General features: G+C 46.2%; 1 protein-coding gene across 3 annotated transcripts in view; it reads right to left on the reverse strand.

Moving 5' to 3' along the window:
- Positions 1–24809, reverse strand: part of Calx (sodium/calcium exchanger 3) — a 120614-nt gene that overhangs the window by 8853 nt on the left and 86952 nt on the right. For all 3 annotated transcript variants that reach the window (XR_013085255.1, XR_013085254.1, XM_076811451.1), the window contains exons 6-7: positions 13346–13504; positions 806–977 (exon numbers count right to left, since the gene is read on the reverse strand). Coding sequence is in view for 1 of the 3 variants with exons in the window: in XM_076811451.1 (XP_076667566.1) it covers positions 806–977; positions 13346–13504 (331 nt within the window). In the remaining 2 variants the exon portion in view is untranslated. The remainder of the gene's footprint in view (positions 1–805; positions 978–13345; positions 13505–24809) is intronic.

The raw sequence follows: 24809 nt of genomic DNA on the forward strand, positions 1-24809 counted from the left end.
CCACTGAAAAATTAGCTGAGAAAACAAATTTTAAATTTACCGATTCTTTTAGGCCCACAAGGTGGTGTACCCCTTTACGTGTAAAAATCGTGGAAACAGGGGACAAGCGAGACAAGGGAGATAATGTTTCGATATTATTGCACGTATCGATGACCAATATTCGTGCTTCAACTATTAAAAATCAGCAAGAGGACGAATATTGGAAATGTAGGTATTTATATAATATTGAAATATTGGAAATTCCGCCACGTTTCAAAGTGCTTCATTCTGCGTTTCAGGGAACTTCCCCGGGATTTTGATCCCCAACATATGCGCCCTTCTTTCAAAATAAAACAGACCCTCGAAAATTCGCTGGCGGACGCAGAGTTTAGCGATCGTCGATCAGGTCGCCCAAGTTTGACGAGTTTCCTCGCGAAAGTTTTCTCGTTTTCGTATTGGCTTCTCCGCGAATCGACTTAGGTGGATCGAGCCTACTCGGGAACAACTTTATCTCTGAGTGCCTGAATGCAATAAGACCCCGCGAGAAACTTGGAATTGTATGCAAGGTGTACAGGAAGTTCCAAAGCACGCGATACGGTCTGCAAGGGACAGTGTAACGTAAACTTTCTTTCTGCAAATTTTTATTCCTGAGTAGACGTATCCAGTCTCGGAAAGATCATGCCATTCCCAACATCGATTTTCCTAATCAACGAACGTGATTAAAAAAAATCATTGCACCCCGTCTCATAGTTTTGAGCCACACCACATACTTTGGAGGATCCTGCGTGAAGAGGATATGAAAGAATAAAAGTGAATCGATACTGACTTGCCAGGCTCCACTTCGAACCGCTCGCCGTGGCAGGCATGGTAAATGGCCGCGATGCTCCACGCGATGCCGATCCCCAGGAAGACGTTCACCGCGTTACTTCCGGTCACGTTCCCCACGCTCGCGTCGGCGTACTTGTCCTGGCAGGCGGCCACCTTGCTCGCGAACGTGTCTGCAATAATATCGCATGCTCAGATTTTCTACGCTCCAACCTCTTATACCCTTTGCCCCCTTCCCCGCCCCCCAAACCGTGTTTTCGTCCCGTTGACCCACTGGTCCTCCTGTTTGTCGCTTGGACCATCGATTTCTCTGATCGACAACGAGGCAACAACCCCTTCCTCCCGGCCAACCTCGTCCGATGCCTGATTTCGTCAGCGCTAGCTGCGACTCCTCGAGTACGATGGTTTCTGGAAGCTTTGCGTTTAAAGGGAGCTTGGTTGACGTGGATACAAAATTCCTGAGGGAACGTGGCACGTTGCTGCTCGTGTGTCCACGTCCCCAGTCACTGTTCGTTACCCCCATCGGTCTGGAATTTACAGCGGCGCTGAGATTGCACGCGACGCTTCACGCTGTCAAACTTCAGCCTTTAGTCAAACGTCAGTCTTGGTCGTTTAAAATTATCCACGTTGCAGCGAGTTTTCCAGCGATTTACCGCCGAAGTTGGCGGACAAAAGCGGATGACGTTGAACGCGAGAAGCTACGTCGAGATTGATGTGCATACGCTTTACACGCGCGGGGTGCGGGGACAGGTGTCTGTCTCGAATGCTGCTTACACCCTATGTACACAAGGGGGCGTGTCAAATTATTTCCCTGCGTCACTTGGGCTTGTCGTGTTATTTATTATTATACAGCTTTGTTACTCATTGGCATAGGAAAGTACATCTATAATTCTGTAACGTAGTACAATATTTCCCTGTACACCTAATTTCAAAAGGCTTGCACACTCCCCGACAAAAAAAAAACAGCACTCTATGATTATAAGTTTTTTTTTAACTTTTCGAACAATATATTGCATTGCTTTTAACGCTTAATAAAAATGTAGTTGTCGAGGTAAACGACTTCAAAGTTAAGTGCCCTGCGCCAATACCACCCTGCGGGGTCGTTACTCGACGGTGCATTCAATTACGTTCAGCGCTATAATTTCCTTAATTATTTGAATTTCCTCATGAAACTTTCATGTAAATATTCACGAAGGCATGACACTTCTTAGAATTAATAGGGTAGATGCACCATTTGTGGCCACTTTAAGGTATTGTACCAGTTTTGGCCACTTCGTAAAAAATATAATACTTCTCCGTGTAAACAATAAATGTAACCTTATATTTCTGGCGGTATACTAAACAAAATATTTATCATGTGAAGATAATTATACACATGGCCAAAACAGTGCAATGGCCACAAACGGTACATCTACCCTAGTAATAAAAAAATTGCTTTCGAGATTTCAATCGCCCTCCTTATATGCTCCTATAAAATTCTTCGAATAAAAATCCTCGGAGAACATTTCTAAAGCTGCGAAGTCGAAGCACCCCACACGCGACGCGTTCCTCGCCGTCCCTTAGCGCCGAGATTCGGCGAGGACGCTAAAGCTTGCGGCGCACCGCGATTTGTGGCAACACCTTGGCGATGGTCGGACACGTCGTCCGTACCAGTTTGCAGTTTACGGTTACTGGCCCGCTGCGTTTGCCCCGACATAAAGCCCCGGTTCAGCAGTGAGTACCCTTCTAACGAGGAACCGACCGGAATAATAATACAGCGAGCGTGCAGCCAGCGCGTGATCCAACAGCCTCCCGTAAATTCGTTACGTACCCGCGTGCTCAAAGTAGCACACCGATCGGGGGCCTTTCATCAACCATTCCCTGGGTCGGGGGGGTTGTCGAAACGGAGTTACGCGTATGGGGCCAACGACTGAAGTTCGGCGGACGGCCATTCAGGGGCTGTGGGCAGGCAAACAATTCGTATATCCGAACATTGGGTTCGGTAGCCTTGCTGGCTGTATAAATTGCAACTTTCTGATTTACGAAGGAAACTTTCCGACTCTGGCTCCGATTCCTTCTCGAACTTCTAAGATGTTACTTGTAATCTTTCCGCTCTATACCTACAGGGCGTTTCACCGAACTTTATTTATTAACCCCTCCCAACGGAACCGAACTATGGCTTTGTACACGCTGCAGAGGCGCGTCCGGGATTTAATCTTCGGGGGAGCAGAGTTGAAGATATAAAAAATAAAATCCAGTCCCCCATCCTACACTGCATCAACATTGGCGCAATACTTTGCCAGTACTGGTTAATAATAAATGTAGTTATATAAATTAAGCATCTAAAAAGTGAGGAATAAACAAATTAAACCGACTTCAAGAAATAAAAATGCACTGAAATGTGGAAAATAATTTTTTTTCACACTTTTAATCTACGACTCTCAATTTTTTTAAGTCGGCCCAGATTTAATTTAAATATCAAATTATTACAAAGCCCCCTTTTTGGGGGTGCCAGGGTCCCTTAGCACCCCCTCTGGGTGCGCTACTGACACCCCCACGAAACGATGTAACGCCTGCAGGAAATATTCTCACGCAATTTTAAATATAGTAGAAATACTGTGGGCCTCCAAATACTCCTGTATAACCCCGGATTAACTCTGGATTTTCTGCTCTCTCTAGGAAGAGCCGAGGCAACCAGGGCGAGTGTATACGTCATCGTTACATCCTGCTACAGTCGTCGAGCTAGTCTCAAAAAATGAATTCCAAAAAAAAAAACGCGTTCGTTACGGCTGTCGTGATTTTTACGCCCGCCGCTCTTTTTTCCCTCCCCGTAACGGGGCAATCTGTAAATTAACGCTGCACGTTTCTGCGACGCTCGGGCGCAATCGAGTCACCAGAATTGATCGTCGCGCTGGAGGGGCAAAAGCGCGGGCGGCGAGCTCGTTTAAAAAGAGAGTTATTCGGGACCGAGGCGAGTTCGCTGGTTGTTTCTTCGTTAATTAAAACCATTCTACCCGCCGCTGTGACGCTTGTATCCCTGGAACTTTAATTTAATCGGGGCCGATGGCACGGCTTTCGCGGCGGAACAATGCGAGCCGGACTATCCGGGCAATTTGCATAGTTCGTGACTTCTGGGAGCACTATCGGTGACATCGTTCCTCTACATTACTATAAAAATTCATGAAGCCGCTGGGGAAGATCCTGCCCCCTGTCGTGGAACATTACTTTTAACCTCGAGGGGCACTTGCACGCGAAAATTGATCGAGTAATGGAATTCGTTGCGTTCTTTTTCCTGAAACGCTTTGCGTGCACGTTTAAGTTGATAGGATCGTCTGGTTGCAGTCAATTGCACGGTAATATTGCTCCGTTTTGGGGGGCGGCTTGGTAGATTCGTGTAATTCACGGCTGGTGGATTATTTAGGTAGTGCAAGGGAGTCGGGGAAGGTTAATAAAACGCAGACGTGTCGTTCGTTCGGCTAGTTAGCAACAATTACTTTATTCGACGAATCGGCTGCGGACGGAGACCTGCCTCGAGCGTCCTCTGTTTTCGGCCAGACGCTCCACGGCGAACGCCTTATCGCTTGGCGCGCTTTACAAATATGTAATTCTGTTCTTACAGTAGCCACGCGTCCTCCCCCGCACTTTTACGAGCTCGCGGAAACTTCCTTACTGGCACGATCTCATCAATATTTATGCGGCTGGTGCGCGCTCTGTCCGAGCCAACATCCTAGTATTGCTTCCTGTGGGCTGGCCGCAATCTTGAAATCGGGATTCCCTCTTATTGTTCCAGCTAGGCTAGGATATCACGGGCACAGTGCACCCGCAGGGTCTTCCTCGTGGAGTACCTCTGGAGACTCTTATAACGAAATTGGGATCTGTGCGTTTTTAAATGTACATATGTAGTTCTCTGTCGAGTCCTCCTTGGCTTCATGTAGTATTGTAGTAACTTTGGTGGTGGACCCTTCTTACCCCTTCTTCAGGGGTGTTGAAGCCTCCAAGAACCAAGTACCTACCCTCGTTACTTGAATATCTTGATCGTCTTTGTAGATTGGCCAATAGTGTCAGCCACAAGATTGACTTCTTCTCATACAACTCTGTCGTCTCCTTCAGAAGGCAGACCATTGGCGCGCTGCGTGATTCTGTCCGTACCTCATGTATCGCTGATTTCGGGAATTTTCGCGATTCTCGACCTTATTTTGCGATCTTTAAACGTTTGTAGCTCGGAGCAACGTTAACCGATTTTGATGAAATTTTAGGCACGTATACAACTTACTGCAATCTACAAACGGTTTTTTTTTTAATTTTCATTACAAGCTCACAAAAAAAACTTTAAAAATCGACCTTTACTATTCTTTTCGCTATTCTTTACTTGCATTTGTGTAACCAAAGGGTGTCCACCCTTTTAATTTAGTAATAAAAATAATAATAATACTAATAATAATAATAATAATAATAGTAATAATAATAATATTTCTAGGACCACAGAATCCTCAAATGTCCAAGAATTCTACGAAAACCAGTAAAATGTTACTTGGTTCCTAGAGAGTCCTGTTCTTTCCACCCCCTCGAGGCAAATACACCGACTCACAATCAGACAGACGACTGATCGAACTCCGTGAGTCATTACAGACTACGCGAGCCGATCCAAGCTGCATAAAATTGGATAACCTCGATTCGGAAGCTGCGCCTGGACCCGTCGGGTCCATTCGGTAATAGTATCCTCTCTTTCTCGAACAAGGACGCCTATAAATTGAAAGCTAAATAAAAGTTGTCGGAACGGAACGGTCGCGCCGTCGATATTCCCCGGTAGGTTTTAATAAGCGTTATCGTGCACGGCGATTATATTCGAAAAACGAATGGAACAAGTCGAAACGTTTGCGAGCCGAATGAAGTGGAAAGTGGAATTAAACTCGGGGCGAAATCTCCCCGATGTTTTATCTCGATCCTTGATGCCTTTTATCCCCCCCCCCCCCCCCCCCGGTGCCGAAGCTTCAATTCAATACCGTGTTCGGAGCGTGGACGAAACAGAATTACAGAACGTTTTCACGAGCTCGCCGCGACATTTCCTCAGCGGCGTTTTCCCCACCGACACGAGTTATCGCCGCCGTAAATCTGCCGCGGTTAATCACGCTACCTTTATTCGACAGCAGTAATAAACGTAAACTTCTGGAATCGCGGCGATAAAAACAAGAAGTTCCGTCCAATAAGAGATGGCCGTATAACCGGTGGCAGCCTGGATCGCAAACTGTTATCCATCTTCTTGTGTCGCGCGTTTCGTTCACCGGTCGACACTTCCCTTTACCAGCGTTTACGACGCGCCCTTCGATATTGCTCGGGAGCTTTCTTCCCTAACACGCGATCCACGCGTCTTGACTCGATACGCTCTCTTTCCCTTTCGTGGCACGAGTGGGGATTCGCAGCATTTTCTGCAGGAATCGATCCTGCGATGTAAGAGTCAAGGTTCTGCTACTTTCAAGCGCGCGTCATCCGGTGGAAAAGGAAACGCTAGGGAACGGTTTAAAGCCTTTAACTTTATATAATGCCACGTCTGTGATTCTTTATAAGGTGAGCTATGTTTGCCCAGTTCCCCCGTAGCACTGATGGGATGTTTCAGCTGGTGATTATCACAGTGATGTAAGTGAGAAAATTAAAGAAATTGAGATTGCTCTGACTTTATGCTATGTTGATTTATATTTCAATATTATGAAAGAATTGTTCATAATTAGCAGCGACAGTTTCACGTTCATTTCGAGTCATTTGTAATGAGCGAGATTTCTTCTCTGTAATTAATTTGTGAGAAAAGAAATAATTACATACTTTTGTATTATGTATTCACTTTACAAGTGGGGCAAGAAAAGAGAAAAGAAAGAAAACGCGGAATATACATATGTGGGATTGAACCAATGTGTGACAGTGATAAAATAATGTTTATTAATAAGGATATAGCTATGCAAGTTACAAATTCATTTAATCCTGAATTAATGAAGAGTTTCCGAAACAAACGTCCCCAGAATAACTTCAGTCATATGCCTGATGTTCTGGCCTCCCATGTTCGCTATTCCCTTCTTAGGTACAAGTCTGCATAATTTTAGAAAAATTATTTTGAAATCCGCTGACTAGGTAAATCAGGAAATAGTCCCAAACTTTCATCTGCTTGAAAATCGTCACCTGTATCAGAAAATACAGAACGATTTTCACCTGCACCAATCCATTCAGATTTTCTTTTTCAAATCGAATGCTCGCTATAACTAAATTTCAGCAAATTATGGAGCTGCCACCTTTTTCCAGCAATGTCTCCAATTACCCCGTCCTCCCAGAGAACGTGAAACACGGTTAACCCAAAAATAAAACCCGAAATGGTCTGCGTAATAAAGCACGACCGTGAAACAACACTTATCACCTTAACGCTGTGGTTTTCGGGCGCCATTTTCACCCCCCAGCAGTTGGATAACGCGTGACAGCGGGCTGGTTCATTCTTTTAAAAGAGCCAGCCAACTAGAAGGCCGGCTAATGCAAATTACAGGAGGGCGATTAACATGACCGGCGTGAATTTATCAACGAATCGCGCCACCCCCCGTCCTACAGACTTGCCCCGTATTCAAGCAGGATTCCAGGGGTTACTATATAAGGCGAGCTCGTAATATCTGGCCAGTAGACCAGGGCCTGGTGATAATTTATTACGCCCAGCCTTTGTATGCTCGAACAATGGTCGTACTTCGGGGGCTCGTACCACCCCCGCCCCTTTCATCCCCTTGCACAGCTGTCGATATACGGGGAAGTCTGACGTTATCTGCCGAAAAGGTGGTCGCTGTTCCTCGAAGATGCGACAGAATGTCCGGGGAAGAAGTTGGTATTTTGATTTTTGAGCGACGAGGTCTGATAATAGCTCTTTATTGGGTCTACTAGATTAGGCAGATTTTTAAGGTAGTCTCTTGTCGTTCTCGTTAGATAACGGGGGATGGCAGCTTGGAGCACAGGGTGAATATCAGATTTTCTGAATTTTCGAGTGAAATGTTCTTGACAAATTTCTGAACCTTCGAGTGAAATCTTATTGAAGAATTTCTGAACCTTTGAGTGAAATCTTATTGAAAAATTTCTGTACCTTCGAGATAAATCTGAATGAAACATTTCTGTACCTTCGAGTGAAATCTTATTGAAGAATTTCTGAACCTTCGACTGCAATCTTATTGAAGAATTTCTAATCCTTCGAGTGAAATGTTCTTGAAAAATTTCTGAACCTTCGAGGTGAAATCTTATTAAAAATTTTCTGAAGCTTCGAGTGATATGCGATCAAAGAATTTCTGAACCTTCGAGTGAAATCTTATTAAAAAGTTTTTGAACCTTCGACTGCAATCTTATTGAAAAATTTCTAATCCTTCCAGTGAAATGTTCTTGAAAAATTTCTGAATCCTTCGAGTGAAATCTTATTAAAAAATTTCTGAACCTTTGAGTGAAATCTTATTGAAAAAATTCTGAACCTTTGAGTGAAATCTGATTAAAAAATTTCTGAACTTTCGACTAATATGTTATAGGAGAATTTTTTTACAAGTTCCTTTATCTGTGTTAAACGAATGTTTTCGAGTTATTTTCGATGTTATCGCTTCGTTCGGCAGAGTTGTTGCACGGAGAAGTTGCATCGCTCGCGGAGCGAGATCGATATTCTCTCGAGCGTCGGGATTAGGAGATACGGCCCGTGGAAGTTTCACTCTTTGATGGGGGCGAGTATCACCGTTGGTTTGTTCTGCCAGGGGTCTAGGGTCGCGGGTGTCACCCCGGAAACGGATAAAATCGCCCTGGAAACGGGGAGATTCGCCCTGGATACGCATCCTCCCGTGAAAACCACCGGCAGCCGCGCGCGAACGCGTTTATCACTGCTCCGCGTGCGTTGGCGTATTCATGTCAACAGGCATCCCCCGTTATACTCGTATGATTATTGGAATAAATCAGTCTGTCTGGCTTTTATCGAACCGTGGTCCCTTGCGCCGCGAGCGTTTTATTTTATAAAAATACCACTGGGTGGTGGAATTTTGCAGCAGGTGGCGCGGAGGGGGTTGGAACGAGAAGTAGAATTCTTTTTGCAGTGGCTAGAGAAGAAGTTGCAACGGGATATTTCCTTTGAAAGGAAACTTGGAAGGTTCAATCTCTGGCGTGTTTATCCACTACCATCATCTTGGTCTTCAGAAATCCAGCTACATCAACACTGCGCAGCAGTGTCTGAAGCATTGTAGCAAACACCCCTGTGCGTCGCGCGTTATCGCCGGAGAATAATGTTGATTTCGGTGGGGAACAATGTTCAGATACACCCATGAAACTCCCATTATTACGGCTACGTTGCTGCGTGCCTGCCACCGTGATTTACAGGCCGTCGTATTTCAATTACATCCGCGTGTCTTCCTTTGTTGACTCGGAATCCTTCCAACGAAATACTGCGCGCCCGTGCTGCATCATTAACGGCGACTACTCGTTGGGTTTATCGTTACGTAACCCTGTGTCGATACTCTTGTCGCTTTATTAAGCTTTCGTGTTCATCCGAGGATCGTGGATGTACATTAAATTCTGTTTTTATAGGATTCTCATTTAACACGGTGTAACAAGGGAAGTTATGCAACCCGGAAGTTCAGAAAATAATACAACTTTGCGTGCAAGTAGAGTAGTTCATGCGTAAAGCAAACCTTTTTCCTTGTTGGTGCCACAGAGTGGGTTTGGGGGTTGAAATCACCCCTTGAAAAAAAATAAGAATTTTTGTTTTCGTGGATTATCTCGAGAACGGTGAGAGATATCGAAAAGAACTGTAAACAAAAGTTGCACCTTCTTTTTATCTCTACAAAACTGCGTGAAAATAAGTATTGAAAAATTCATACTTTTCAAGTTACCCCCGTCACCAATTCTTAATTCAATAATTACTTTATCGCAGTTTTGTAGATATAAAGATGCAACTTTTATTTAAACTTCTTCCAAATATTTCCTTGCGTTCTCGAGATATTCCACGTAAAAGAAAATTCTGTATTTTTTTTCAAAGGGCGATTTCAAAGGGGGTAAGAAATTTCCAAAATTACCGTTACATAATTTAAGGAGGGTCCCTTAGCACTTTAAATATTCCAAGTGTCTTCCTGAAAAAAACTAATAATTCGGACTTACATCTGCTCCTTTGAACCAGAGAAATATTCCCACTTATTCTTCTAAGAAATTGCACTAAATTAAACTAAAATTCTTAGAAATTGCATTTAAGGCTGCTACACACTCTCAAGCACATGATTCGTCCCCTTTTTACCATTTATTTGAAAATGTGTAACCACGGCCAGTCTTCCATTCCGAGTTTATCTCAAAAGTAAGGTAAAAAGATGTTTTTTTCTCGAGAACACATCTATCGAATAAAAGCAGATTTAAGTGTATTTATCGCCGCGTCGAGGTAAACGCGCGCGTCGGCACATATTTCACAGAATGGTTAAGGAATATCCAGGCTGCTCCGTTGGAGAATTCCACGAGGGTCTTCCCGTCGAACAAATGAGCCTTCAAACGAGAAAAATTGTAAAGGGTAGGGTCGTTGGGAAGCGTTGAAAAGGGCCCTGCTTATCGCGGCTTCTTTTCTCCCAGCGCGCACAATAACCGGATCCTTGGTTTTCTCAAAAGAGAGGCCGCTGGAAAAGCGCATCTTGACCGCGCGGTTACAAATTTCCCGGAGCCGCCTCTTCACCGCGGAGCTTCCTCTGCGGAATAAACGCGTCGGGGCCGTTGCTGAATAGCCTCCACGTGAAAAGCGAGAATTCGTTGGAGTGGTACCGAGAAAGAGATTAACGTGGTAATGTTTAATTAAAAATTTCGAGGCAATTGTGCGCGCAGCACTGCTTGCCCGGCGGATCCACCGAATTCCCTTTTCTTTGTGCAATTAACCTCGTGTGGGTTGGCCATAAAAGGCAACTTCGCGAGGAGCTTCGTGCCCCGTTCTTCATCCATTTCTATTTCCTTTGACGAGCTCGATTAGCATTCAAGATCCTAGCCACAGGGACACCCTCTGTTGGGAGCACAATGTTATCCAAGTCCTGCAGGCGCACAATTGGTCGGTTCCGCGGGTATTTCGATGGATCGAAGGTCGTGGCATTCATGCCCCGAGGGTCGCGATCGGTAAATAGGTCTAACGTGGTTACCCGATGCTCGAGCATGGAAGACTTCACCTTCCAGAGACCTTTACCCAGCCTTCCGCGCCCAACTTTCCCACCTCGGACGGTTCTCTCGAAAGCACGCCGCTCGAATGCGCGAAAAGAGACCGTGGGGACGAACCGTGCCTCCGGAGAAATTTTTCGAAAGTCACGCGACCCACAGTGGGCTAAACCATGCTTCGAGCGCCAAACAAATATTGTTATGTCTCTAGCAGTGTGATTGATTAAGTAATGTATTTTAATGACAGATATATACATGATATTTGAAGAACAAAATAGCAAAAATATAAAGTTGTAATTTTGTTTACTTACAAAAAATAGTTTCAACATGCACAGAAGCACTTGAGCACTTCACTCCGAATAGTCTGGACACGAGAATCTAGTCCTGAATCTATAATCTCGAATTTCTCTGTAATCGTCTTAGTTTCCGTTCTCTGTATAAAGTTATTTAATAAAATAAAAGTAATACTAAAAATACGGAATACAACAAAGACTGAAGGGGTTCGATGAGTAGACCTGGTTCCCACGCGTTTCCCGATTGCCATTTCTTAAAATGTTTCATGATTCCTAATACTCTAAGGTTTATACAGTCCTAATAAATACTCAAAACTAATATACGAAGACCTTTTCCTTTACTTTTTTCGCGTTCGAAGCATGGTTTAGCCCACTGCGCGACACCCCGCAAGATTTATCACGCGCGCCTCCAACGTATCTGCTTGGCGCTGCTTTCCCGCGCCTTCCCTCCCGAGGCATCACCCTGCAGAAAGGGGATCGAGGGATAAGAACGACGTGGAAAAAGGGCGGCTCCGAGCTCCTGGCGAAGTCGTTCCCTCGGTTCGCCATGATAAATGCTTCCTTCGAACTCTTCTGACAACCTTTAGCCACGCGGAGTCATTAATATCATCCCCCAACCGTGGTAGGGCAACGATGTTGTCAGGAGGAAGTGTTAATGAAATTTCATTGATTATGTTCCTTCTGAATTCTGAAACTCGGGTATGGCAGTTGAAAGGTGAACTTTCTTAATCTGGAACGATTTATAATCAGGCTACGCGTTCTTCCTTCGAATTCCAGCGGAGTTCTCTAGGGTCTCCGGGGTGTTTGCGGAGCGAGGCTGGGCGAGGGTCGCCCTTCGCCGGCAAGTATTTCTTCATTTCGTTCACGGTGTACGCTCGCGTTGCTCGAGACAAACGAAAGTCCGAGGGGGGAGGAGAGTAATTGAGCCGCGAGGGGAGCTGGCGGGGGAGGATTTGCAGGAATGAAATATGTGCAGCAGCGGGTAGGGAGCTGTATGTGCCTGGGTTATTACATAAAGGGAACAATGCCCGGGAAATAGCGAAGTTCGAATCGACTTCGCTAAGGATTCCGCGAGCATCTCCTTCGCGAACCTGGAATCTAAAAGCTTGAATCGCTTCGTGATTCTCCTCCCTCCGCCCCGCCGCCGCTTCTTTTTCATCGAATATCCACTTTGAAGAGGAGCACAGTCTTCCTTCGCAGCGACACGAGCTTCTGCGAGGCGCATCGTTATTTCCGCTCGCCTCTAGTGCTTCCTTCTGGCCGAGAAGCTTTCCGATGAAGCATCAGTCGCGGACGAAATAATACTAGGGGTACACCTCGTCGCTTCAAATTCAAAGGGCACCGTTGCGCATGAATAGAATTTTTTACGCCCTCGCGTTACGATTCGTTTGCAACCCCGACCAAACCACAGAACTGGTTACTTCAGTTACCCGGTATAACGGTCGTTTTCGCTGTAAACTCCGCGCAGTTATTCGACACCGTTAACTGTTGGACGTGGTTTAGACCACCGTTTGAAACGTTTATAGTTTCGTCGATATCTCCTACACGCTGTTTCGTTTTAAGCCGTGCTTTGTCGAGTGCACATGTTCTGGGGAATATTCCGGGATTTCCCGCAACACGACTACCCTTCTGACACTGTATGCACTAATCCCCCGTTCGACTAGCTCCACCTAAACCCTCTCGTAGGAGACTGCACAGTATCGTTCCCCACTGATTCGCTGCGGTTTCTTTGAAGGATCCACTGCTTCGCGGGGCGTTAGTCTTTTGGCACGAAATTTTTTGCATTCCTCAGGAAGGGTGGATCGCCCCAGAAAGCCGTGACCCGGGTCAAGGGGTGAAATAGCGAGCCAGCTGTCGCGAGGTTCGTAGGCTCGCGATTGTGACGTTCTTGGCGGTGCGCAAGGCTCTCGTGTTTGAAACGACGCGTGCGTAATTAGCGCTAATTGTGCCCTCGCGGCTGGCCATTGAGAGCAGGAGGAACTTATCGCTTGCCGTGATTCCGTCATGTAGAAAATTCCACGGAGGGATTTCAGGGGAGCCGCTCGAGAGGAGGGGCTGGCTGGCGGGCGCTCCTCGCGCGTTTTCACGCGCGCTAGAACGAGGCAGCTTACCAGGAATGCTGGTGCCGAGGGCGACGAAAGCCACCGCGGTCACGGAGTCCTTGATTCCCAGGGTGCAGCCGAAATAGGAAGCCACGTCGCCGATCACAGCCGTCACCACGCCGATCCCCAGTATGCTGACGACGAAGCACAGGTAGCCACCAGCGATATCTGAAACAGGCGAACGTAGAGTCTTCGACTGCCCATTCCTGATAACTAAGTGATGTTTCTCGGTTAGGGGCCGCCCTTAAATTACGTAATGGTGATTTTCGCGATTTCTTATACCCCTCCCTCCACAAGTATAAGATTTCGTAAGATTTTGCATTCCACCCTCCTCCGTTCCTTAGAAAGTATTCGTATTCGACATTATTCGAACTATTCGAACGCCACACGATAAAGTGCGAAGAAATATTTTATGTTCAGATTTCTATTCGGTACAATCCGAATATTCGAATATTCTTAATTATTCGAATCTCAAATTCGAATACTCCTAATTATTCGAATCTCAAATTCGAATATTCCTAATTATTCGAATCTCAAATTCAAATATTCCTAATTATTCGAATCTCAAATTCGAATATTCCTAATTATTCGAATCTCAAATTCGAATATTCCTAATTATTCGAATCTCAAATTCGAATATTCCTAATTATTCGAATCTTAAATTCGAATATTCCTAATTATTCGAATCTCAAATTCGAATATTCCTAATTATTCGAATATTCGAAAATTCAGATACTTATGTACATTATTCGAATACTTAAATATTCAAATACTCAGCTCATTCAGATATTCGTTACAGCTCTACAGAAGACCAAACAGTAGAGATAGATTCAGAGTAGTTTTAATATCCCTATTTATTATTATTTAAATGTGTCATTCCCTCCGCTTCGGAATACCTAATATTCCTCCACAATCTTAATCCTATACAACTCCCAGCTCAACTCTAGTTTACTAGACTCTACTCGCCGCCCAGGTATTATATAAACTTTATGGGATGCTCGAGCGTTCCACCCTAATCACAAACTCCCCTTTCCAACGACCACGCGTTCAATTCCCCACGATATGGATGAGCTCTCGGCGAATTTCACGGAGCGTTCATTACAGACATTAGCTAAGCGAGCAGCGAAGCCGTCTGAATTAAAGAACGTGTTGACACGTTTGTTTGCATAACGCGCCTGCACACAGCCGCGGCTGAAGCGTTAATTAAGCTCGTCGACAGCAGGAGGGTGTGCGCTTTTTTTCCCCCAGCGCCCTCTTGTGTTTTGGTTAACTACGCGCTTCAGAAGCAATTAAGCTGCTCACAATTAATCTCTGTCTACTTTTAAGGTCGCCGAGGGCGGGCGACGCCGGGCTCGCGGGATTATTAAGCCCCGAACAATGCGCCGCCCCTCGAGCACTTCGCGTATCGTCGCGCGATAATCTCCGTAAACAATTCGGCAGACGAACGCGCCACGGCTCGTTGCCGATCAACGAAAGCACCGTCGTTCGCTCCGCGTGAAATCGCAGCGAGGCTTTACCATTTCGGGGGGGAGCGATTCCCGCGGGCCTGCAAACGAGACGTGCGAGCACGCCGAGTACACGGTTCATCCGATATGGCGGAGAGGGATCGCGGTACACGTTGTACGTAAGCATGGTTCTCGCAGTTTTCATTAGGCTTACTCGAAACTCGTCTGTGTTTGCTAATCAGCATAAGCTCTCGGAGTTAGCGCTAAGTCAACGGAGCGAGGATTAAGGGTTCCTCGTTATCTCGACGCCCGAGAATGATGTTCGGTGGCTCGTGTCGCGTCAAACAGCAGGTAATTCCACTAGATCCCGGGTACCATATTCGTCCCCATTCCTGCCCCTTCTTATGCTCGCTCCCTTCAACGTTCCACGACCGATCGGGTCCCGGGGACACTGATCACCGGCGAGATATCTCCACGTAAGCTCGGACCGTTCCACCGGCGAAGTTCCGTGGGGCTCGTTTAGGCAGCCTGTAATTCGTACTTTCGCCGGTGATGGATCACTCGGATTCCCATCGGCCCGCTCGCTCCGTTCGGCCCCGGCCGTGCTATTGTAGCCTCGACGGCCCGCCGAATCGATATAGGAGGCAAATGGAAGCGTCGCGTTACCCGTGCAATTTCCATTCCGCGCGTTACCTTTTTTTTTCCTCTCTCGCGAACGAGAATTAATTCGTCAGATGTCGGGCTGTTTGCGCTCGATCAGCTTGCGTTAGGCTAGCGGAGCTTCCCCTTGGAACCGTGCCAGTTCGCGACGTGCCTCTCGCGTCAAAGAAATTACCACTTCGGCAGGTTCGAAGTCTTGCCACGCGCTGCCATACTTCCAGCGGGGCCGTTTTTCCCCACTCGACCTAGCGAGGCTGAACGCCGAAACGCCATTAGGCGACAGCCCCTTTGAATTAAGCAGGAGCAACGAACGGAACGTTTCGTAAACCGTTCGGGGTGCGCGCGCTCCTCTGGCGGTACAGCGGGTCGGAAATTGTCGCGGCGACGTGGCGGAGGCTTAACTCTCGAACTTTAATAGCAACGACTCGATTACCATGGGCACACGCGCTGCACCAGCGTTGCACCAGCTGCGCTGGCAAATGCGCAAGTTCTCCGGGGTGCCATTAGGGTGTCGCGCGAACAGCCGCGTTTTTGGTAGCTCGTCATCGATGTCAAACGGCTCGATCATTAGGGGGGGCGGTTTAGCGAGCACCACCAGCCTTGAGCGGACAAGCGGGGGTGTAGCATCGAGATTATCACGGGAAGCCTTCCACCGTGAATGCGTCTCTGTATATCCACGGTGTCTCGGTCTTAAGAGGTTAAGCTACCCTTAGACGCTGGAAACTAGACGATTTTTTCTTGCAGCTACTATGAGGTTGAAAATTATTTCTTTACTTCTTTTGTGTAGAGCATGTATTAGCGCATATATTGCATAAATACTATACAAAAATATTAAAAAATGGCGGAGTTATTTTTGCTATCGCGTGAAGCACCTCCGCGTGAGCGGTGTAGCAAATATCTCCAAAACTATTTGTCCTATTAATTTCAAACTTGGTACGCGTATTCTTAATAGTATTATCTACAATGTAGCATATAGTTTTTTTGATGCGATAACCCATTCGTATATAGTAAATATTTTAAGTTTGTTTTGTCTTGTGAAAAAAGAATAATTTTCTTTACCTTGCTGTGATTTGTGCAGTAAATTTTGTTTTCTCAGATCCATATGCTACATTGTAGGTATTTTATTAAGGAACACTAAAATCATCATATTTTTTATTTTAGATAAATCCTGGCGTTATAATTTGATACGAGCTTCGCGGGACAACAAATAACTCGGCCATTTTTTAATATTTCTGTACAGCATTTATACAATACATGCACTAATACATGCTCTACACATAAGAAGAAGATAAATAATTTTAAACCTCATAGTAAAAAAAATTCGTCTAGTTTAGTGCTGTTTCAAGCGCCTCAGGTTGGCGTAACCCCTTAATCCTTCTGCTACCAGGATCACGGTTCTCCAAGGAGCTGCTGTGTTTCGTAGCTTCCTCTTGTTCCGTCGCATAAAACATGGGTAACGGAGTTCACCGCTTGAAATCGATAGGTTCCCTGAAATCAAATGGTGTAGGATATTGATGAAGAGTTTGTATGGAAAATGCAAGTGTATAATGTCTTCTAGCCACACGTTGCTCTTTCGCGGGTGTTTCTTAGCTGCCCGTGCGTCGCGACGCGATAAAACGTTTGATTGCGTGGAGGAGATTGGCGAAGGAGCGCCGTGGGACGGAAGCTGGGAGCTGGGCGGGATTTTATTTCGTCGGCCGAAAGTCTGGGTTCGCGCGGCATCTACGTTTCCAAAGTTCGTAAACAGAGTCGGTTAACCGTCGCTGTTCTGGAATTTGTATCCGACGTCTGATCCTTCTCGAGATCCTGGAAACCTACCGAGCAACGGGGCAACTTTCCTCCAGGCTTTCGAAACTTCGTAACGACTGTAGTTCCCTCGACCGCGCGCGAACCCTGCAGCGCTGCAACTGCTCCAACAGTGCACGCTTGGAACGATTGCTTTCCTTCATTTTTTTTTAACAGGTCCTTCAGCCGGTAACTATTCCTCTCATCGCAAGACTGGTTTAGGTAACTGAATCGGGGTTCGATCAAGGGTTACTCTCAAGTCGTTGTCACGAGTTGGGTAAAGGGAAGGTTTCCTCAATTTGTGCAAGGTAGGCACGCATTTTACAATCGCGTACGGTACGATTGATGTTCGACGTGACATGTATTACGTGGAGGGTTTAGTTTATCACTTGGGGTTGGATGCAAGGGTTTTTATAGTAATGGTATGCAGATGCGTTGAAGGGAGTCTGTTTATTAGGGCTGTTACGGCTACTCGAATATTTGAATATTTGAATATTCGAATTTGAGATTCGCATAATCAGGAGCATTCGAATATTGTTCGAATAAATAGGAGTATTTGAACTATTCGAATATTCTAATTCCAGTAGAATTCGAATTTGAGATTCGAATAATTTGAATATCATTCGAGTAATTGGGAGTATTATGGATCATTATGATTTAAAATTTAAATGCATTACGTCCCTAAATTTAAATAGAATTTAATACCTTTCGTTTAAAAATTTATAACTTTACCGCAGATTAATGAAGTTTCAAATTTAACATCTGAGAAACAAATAATTGTGGAGGCCAATATGAAAAGAATAGCACAATAAAATCTGAAAAGATAGTTCACGTTTAGATTCGTATTCGGTAGTGTCGGAAATTCGAACACTCCGAATTATTCGAATACTCCGTACTATTCGAATATTTACAGCTCTAGTTGGAATCTATGATCGTGTTAGCAATAAGATATCATCAGATATCACCCCGACTGGCGGAGCTTCTGTAGGCCTTCGAGTCCCTGAATTTTATTGTACATTGTTAAATATCACGCCATGTGGTTGTATAGGTCCCCAAGTTCCAATGTTTAGATTCGCATCGGCGATAAGATCGCTATTCAAGAGCGTTCCAGACCTCGTCTCTCGTTTCAGCTCTCATTTATGAGTCCTGCCTCCACATTCATCCGTGCACATAATATTATTCAATTCCAAAGGGTACAAGGTACATCGAGTAACTACAGATCTCGACGCGTTAATGGAGCGGCCCAAAGGGATGGGGCTTTCAAGTAATACCCTCGGTCCCGCCTTGTCGCCGGGTAAAACGGGATAAACTGACGCACGGTCGCGAGGCCCGTAGCCCACCCAGGACAAATTCGTCGGCGCTGTAGCGTGATGAGGACACGAGGGCGGTTTCAGCGGGGTGGTTTGCCGATAAATCAAGCCGCAGGTAGCCCATCGACGCGGCCAATATTCACGGAAACCAGAGCTCGATAGCCACGAGCTGACCTGAGAACGCCGTAAATGAGATCAACTAGCTCGCCCCGGCTAGGATCATCAATAGCATCAATCACTTTGCGCCGCCACGAGACGCTCGACTTTTCCGCTGATCGATCGTCAACACCCCGCACCTGGCGCAACGCAAACGTTCATCGTATCCCACTTAAAATTCATCCCACCGCGGGTATTGCTCGCGGTCAGACATCGTTAATATCCGTTTTGGTGGCGATCCAAAATGAGGGGCATCGTTTATTCATGTCGCGGAACGAACGGCGTGGGAGTTCCGAGCTCCACGGTCGGATTAAGAATCGGTTTACGCGAATTCGTCCATCGGTAATTCGTCCAACCACCAGTCGCGAGTTTAGGAAAGTGGCTCCAAAGCGTGAATGGGCCCTTCCGTCGCAGCCGTTCACGCCCATCTTGCCATCGGAATCGTTAAGCGGCTAGAATTCAGCCGAGCTTATAAATCGTGTGTCGACGGCCAATTTACCTAAACCTCTGTTGCGTGACGGCGACGAGCAAGTCACCGCTCGGCCAGCCCACGAATTACAGGATATTATCCGTGGTAAATTCAGCAAAGCGTGCCGCTGTACGCTCTCCAGATCGACCCCGACAGACCCGCAATTTGCGCGAAACGCCAGGCGAAACGGCTGACCGGCTGAGCTTTCCACCAATCAAACGCGAATCGTATGGAGTTTGCAGAAATTTAATTTACAACTTTTAACGCTGATCGTGCTCGTTCGGGTGCTCGAGGTCCGTGGATGTGGGTCAGGTATCCGTGTTGTCGGAAGAATTACGCTCGCAGTCAGTTGATTAGAGACTCGGGACGCTCTAAACACAAGGTTGATAACGCAATCAAGGATGTACCCAGAAAAGGTAGCCTGCACAATTTGAAGCCTGAACAATCCTAATTAGCCGTTTGCCGTGCAATTTGCCCGGGGACCCTTTCCGTGGTGATCCTTTTTTAACGGCGGCTTGCCTGAAAGGCGGGCCCGTAAAAGAAGGCAGCTGAAAAGACTTCTCGTGGAATCTTAACTCGTTAAAACGACGCAGACTTTTCCTATTAGAGGCGTTCCAGAGTTCGAACGAGTTGCTGCGGCCGTGGAACGTGTTTATGGTCCGTGTTCCGCGTGCAGGATGTCGGGATCGCGGGTATGCTTAGCAGCTGCAGCCCCGTTCGTTTCGTTCGCCGAACGTGACCCGATTGCACCGTATAAATTATAGTGGCCTCACGTGACGCACATCCCAACTGCCGCGATACGCTCCGAACCACTGATACAGCACACCCCGTTGTCTCGATCTGCGAGTTCGTCTCGGTCCTTTTTCACTGTTCCTCCGTTCTTGCCCCCGGGCCAATCCTTTTCGACCCTTATTTAAAATTCTTCGACCCTTCTTCGAAACTTTTTCAAATTTTCTTCAATTCTCCTCCAACCCTGCTTCAACTCTTCTTCAACTCTTCAATTCTTCTTCAATCCTTCTTCAACTCTTCTTCAACTCTTCAATTCTTCTTCAATCCTTCTTCAACTCTTCTTCCAATCTTCTTCAACTCTTCAATTCTTCTTCAATCCTTCTTCAACTCTTCTTCAACTCTTCTTCAACTCTTCTTCAACTCTTCTTCAACTCTTCTTCAACTCTTCAATTCTTCTTCAATCCTTCTTCAACTCTTCTTCAACTCTTCTTCAATTTTTCTTCAACCCTTCTTCGATCCATCCATTCGCTGTGATCACAACGTGAATCCGGTTCCTGGAACTACAAATTCCAAGGATCTGAGGATTCAAGGATTCGCAATGAGAATTTGCAAGTTTCTCGCGCGGCACGTGGAAATTATCTGCGAGATTTCGCTGCGGTTGCGCCTCTGGCAGCGGAAGCGTAAACACCGGTCTGCAAATACGCGGGTCTCGTTTAATGAGATCGATTTTCCCCTTTCGGCGGAAAAACTGCGCGTACGTCGTTGGTTTACTGCACCGCAATATCGTCCGTATGAACGTAATTTCGCCTTACCCTGTTCTCCGTTGGCCCGATAAAAACGCACGCCCCTGTTTTCACTTCCATTACATCCTGGCACGGTTTCTTCCGGCGACACCGGTGCAGTGCATTAACATCGATCCCGTCGATGAGATTGAATTTGCATGTTCCGCGGAGTCTCCTCCGAGGGCCCGTTTCTTCTTCTCGCGCCATAAATCTCGGGCGCGAAAATTACTCCAAAAAGAGTCCACGACCGCGCGATAAATCTCGAGGAAATTTCGCGTAGAACCACGAGGGAGGCGCGTTCATCGGTGTCCCCTCTCTCCTCGAGCAACTCTGCACTTTCGAACATTGTGGAGCAGTAAGTGTACCCTTAAGGGGACGTTCCAGTCTCGAGCCCATAAATATAGGTAATCTTTAGGAATTAATTATAGGAAAACTGCCACAGATAATTTAATGAGACATTTTGCCTTGTGTTAAGAATATCTTAAACTATAGAAATATATTTTTTTCTCCTCTAATTAATCATTGCAAGTGGCACTGGGATTCGTTGAAGTGGAGACTTAAAAAAGTTCATGCAAAACGGTGGGACTTGTAGCACCTAAATTATTGGTCCGAAACAAGAAACGATGCCAGATTATTAATGGGCATGAAATTCTCTAGTGGACATAGCTTTAAAAATGGCAGTAAATGACAGTTTTTGACAAGATAACTACACTTGAAGTTAGAAAACACTTTTTCCCTATGTTTTCGTTCTTTCAACGCCCTTGAAAAATTCAAATTTTCAAAGTTTTTAAAATGTTAGAGGCTTCTCCGCTGCACAGAAGTATATTCTTCAAAATAAAAAAGGTTTCAGTCGAATCGGATAATAACTTTTCGAGATATTTGTCCCCGAATTTAAAAATATCCATTTAAGCACGTATTCTTAAAAGGTTGAACATTCGAAAAATGAAATAAAAAAATCTATTTTTAGACCGTAACCTCCCTTTAAAGTCGAGAAACTTGCGGTTCTGTTCCTGTACGAGTGTTCTGCCCATTTCTCTTACATTCCCACAGTAAAATCTGAGAAAAGGTAGAAAGGTCGAATAAGCAACGTAACACGCTTACTTATTCGCACGCAGATTAATACCTTCCGCAGAGGGAATCTAATTAAGAATGCTGCACCGTGGCAATCGCGAGTGGTCTAGCGCGTCACTCGTATTTCATCCGCGTCGTATCGCGATTTCTGACTTTATTCGTTCCTCGGGGGAGGAGCGCAAGTCCGCATCATGCACCGAAGCATTCGCCGAGGCGTTGATTTATAGGGTAGCTGGCTGGCGGCGGCGTTGGTACGGGTCTAAAGAACGGGAATAAACAAAGTAAAGCTCGGGCAGCTTGATACAGTGCTTTCGAGGGCTTTTGCCAGTTCAGCAGGCTTTTGCGCCGCTGTCCGATTGTGCCCGGCAAAATAAAGCGCATTCTTCTCCGGCCCTCGTTCTTTTCCTTCGCTATTTTCTCGGGGCGTCTCGGCTCTCCCCTTTTCCAGCTCCTTGGGCCACCGACACGCCTCGGAGACAATGTATTATTCACCTTCGCGCGCCCACCCTTCCCTATGCATTCCTCCCTGTCACTTTGGGGCTAAATTGACGATCGGTTGCGCGGGATAATTGATGCGTTGTGAGGCAATAAAGGAGGAACGAAATACTTCGTGCAGAGCGTGGCTCTGCAGCTTTGTTGGTTTCCGGCGTTGTCAATTGTGAGGTAGACGGAGGGTGGAGCTTCCTGTGTATTCTAGGATTCTTCCTCGTGCTTTCTCAGCGAGAAGCTCTTAACAGTGTCGTGGCCCCCGCGAGAGGGCGACCGTCTTCTACTTATTGAGTTATCTACCGCGCCAGTGGTAGAGGTCCGTATTCTATCAGACGCGCGGTCAGCCACTGTTTTCTCGATACAGAGTGTACTTCTTTTGTGGAATCTACATCGTGTACATCGAACCAGTTTTCTTAGTACTACATAGTCTCTGAAGCAATTCATTATTTACCCCGTTGAATACATCTCTGCCCGACATGAATTTTACCTTTCCGTTCCTTCCTGTCACTCCACTAAATTTTACGGCTTCTTTTCCTACTGTTCCGCCTTTTACTTTAACTCCCTACTATATGAAATTCGCTCTGTAACCTCTTTCGCGTCCTCCAAGCATGCAGTGACTACTATTTTTTGCTAATCAGCATTAACAATTAATTATTAACTTTTGATTATGTTATTCGGCTGTCTACATTTACTTTTCGTGTACTCTATTGTGTTGATTATAGTTTTAAGTAGCTTTAAATGGTAAGGTTAATAACAGCTGACAGCTGTTCCTCGCCTTTTGCACTCCTCTAGCGTTATATGTGCCATTCAAATCTAACTATTCTTTTTTTTTCCTCTTTCTCTTTCTCGCTTTGTTATATATTTTCTATTCTAAAATCTACTGTGCAATAAGGAATTATTATTATTTTTCCCACCTGTTAGACCATTCCTTTAGCGGAGCCGATGATTGACAGGATCTTCGGGTAAAATGGTAAAAAGCTGGGTGGGACTTTACGAAGCCGTGGGATAATGCTCGAACGAGGGCGCGCAGTGGACGCTGCCAGAGGCTAAACTTCCCCGATGGAGGATAAAGTATAATACAAGTGTGCAGCATCGAGATAGCGGCCAATCTCATTTTCCACTTTCCGGATATTTGCATTTAAAAGTCCCTGAAATGATGAAATCACGGATTGCGCGGCTCGCTCAATTCCGGATGAAACGAGAGTCGACACCCTCTTAACGCTTCACGCTCCGCCCGCGCACCTGGTCTTTCTTTTTTAAAGGCGAAGCGATTGTCGAGGGGGAAACTTTCTAAATGGCACTGGGAAATATCGATATCTAAGAGAATATCAAATCTAAACTTCGACGCTGATAGAAGACCAAAGGAAGACCTCTGTTTACTACTGCAACCCTGCCTTCGACCCTTCAACCTCTTCGTCATTTCCCCGTTTCTCAAAGAGATAAGATTACCAACTAATCATCCCCCCCGTTTCCCCGCGCGACCCCCGAAATTGCCATCCAGGAGGATGGATGGCCGAGGCAGGAAGCAGGGTCTCCATCACGCGTTCGTTTGCGTGCAGGAATCCGCGACGGTGGCCGGCGGTCTCGCCTCGATAGGCAATATCGAGAGCAGTGTCGGCCGACGTATGCGGGCGATAATAGTTATAGTGGCGGCAGTGGACGCAATGGTAATAGCTAGGTCGGAATGGCAGGATATGCCGAGGCCTGCAACCCCGTGTCCTGCACGGGGATACACGGGGATGTTCGCGCCTGGATTGTACCAGACTCCTGAACCACGAGACGTAAACGCCAAGCTAATTGCATGTTACACAATGGACCAAGCATCTCTCTGTCCATCCCCATATCTCTCTCTCCCACCCTCCTCCATCCTCCGCACCTCGCTGGACCCGCCAGTGTGGACTCGGGTAGGAAGCTGGCCAGCCTGCGCACCGAGAGCCTTTAAATAATTTATCTAACGAGGTAAACAGCGGCTGCTTCGTTTTTCTAATTACTGGGTGGTTTTGATAAACGAGCTCGATTAATAGCACGATCTCGTAAAAGTTTAAGCATCCCCTAGCTTCTTTTACTTCGTTGGAAGAGTCCCGCTAATTCGGGCTTGCATTATTAAGTTGAATCTGTTGAAGTAGGTGTAAGCTCGGAGATGGAAGCCCTTCCGCGGGTATAAAGAAAATTCTGTATGAAGGGATATCCTCCCCCAGCTCACGGGGTGTATATTTGGTTACGAGGATCTCAGTTTCCCTGCGGAGACGTCTATCGCGTCGTATCTCCGCGTGTTCATCCCGTTATCGCGAGATTCAGAGGGGTGGAGGCGCTAACATTTCCACGGTGCTGGTGGCCTATTTTTCGGCCGCCTGCAACGCGGGGCGCTATCCGATCCTTTCAGACGCCCGTTGAAAGATTCGCGATAAAACGCCCGACAGACGCGCCTGTCCTATCTGACGCGCTATTCGTCCCGCGTCCTCGCTCCGGCAGATTTACCTGACAACTTTGTTTCGCGAAGCTGGCTGGATTCAGCGCGAGTCATATTCACCGAGGAGGATTTAATTTCGTTTTATTCCACGCGGAGCTGCTTCCTGT

This window comes from Andrena cerasifolii, chromosome 4, assembly GCF_050908995.1.
Source record: "Andrena cerasifolii isolate SP2316 chromosome 4, iyAndCera1_principal, whole genome shotgun sequence".
NCBI lineage: Eukaryota > Metazoa > Arthropoda > Insecta > Hymenoptera > Andrenidae > Andrena > Andrena cerasifolii.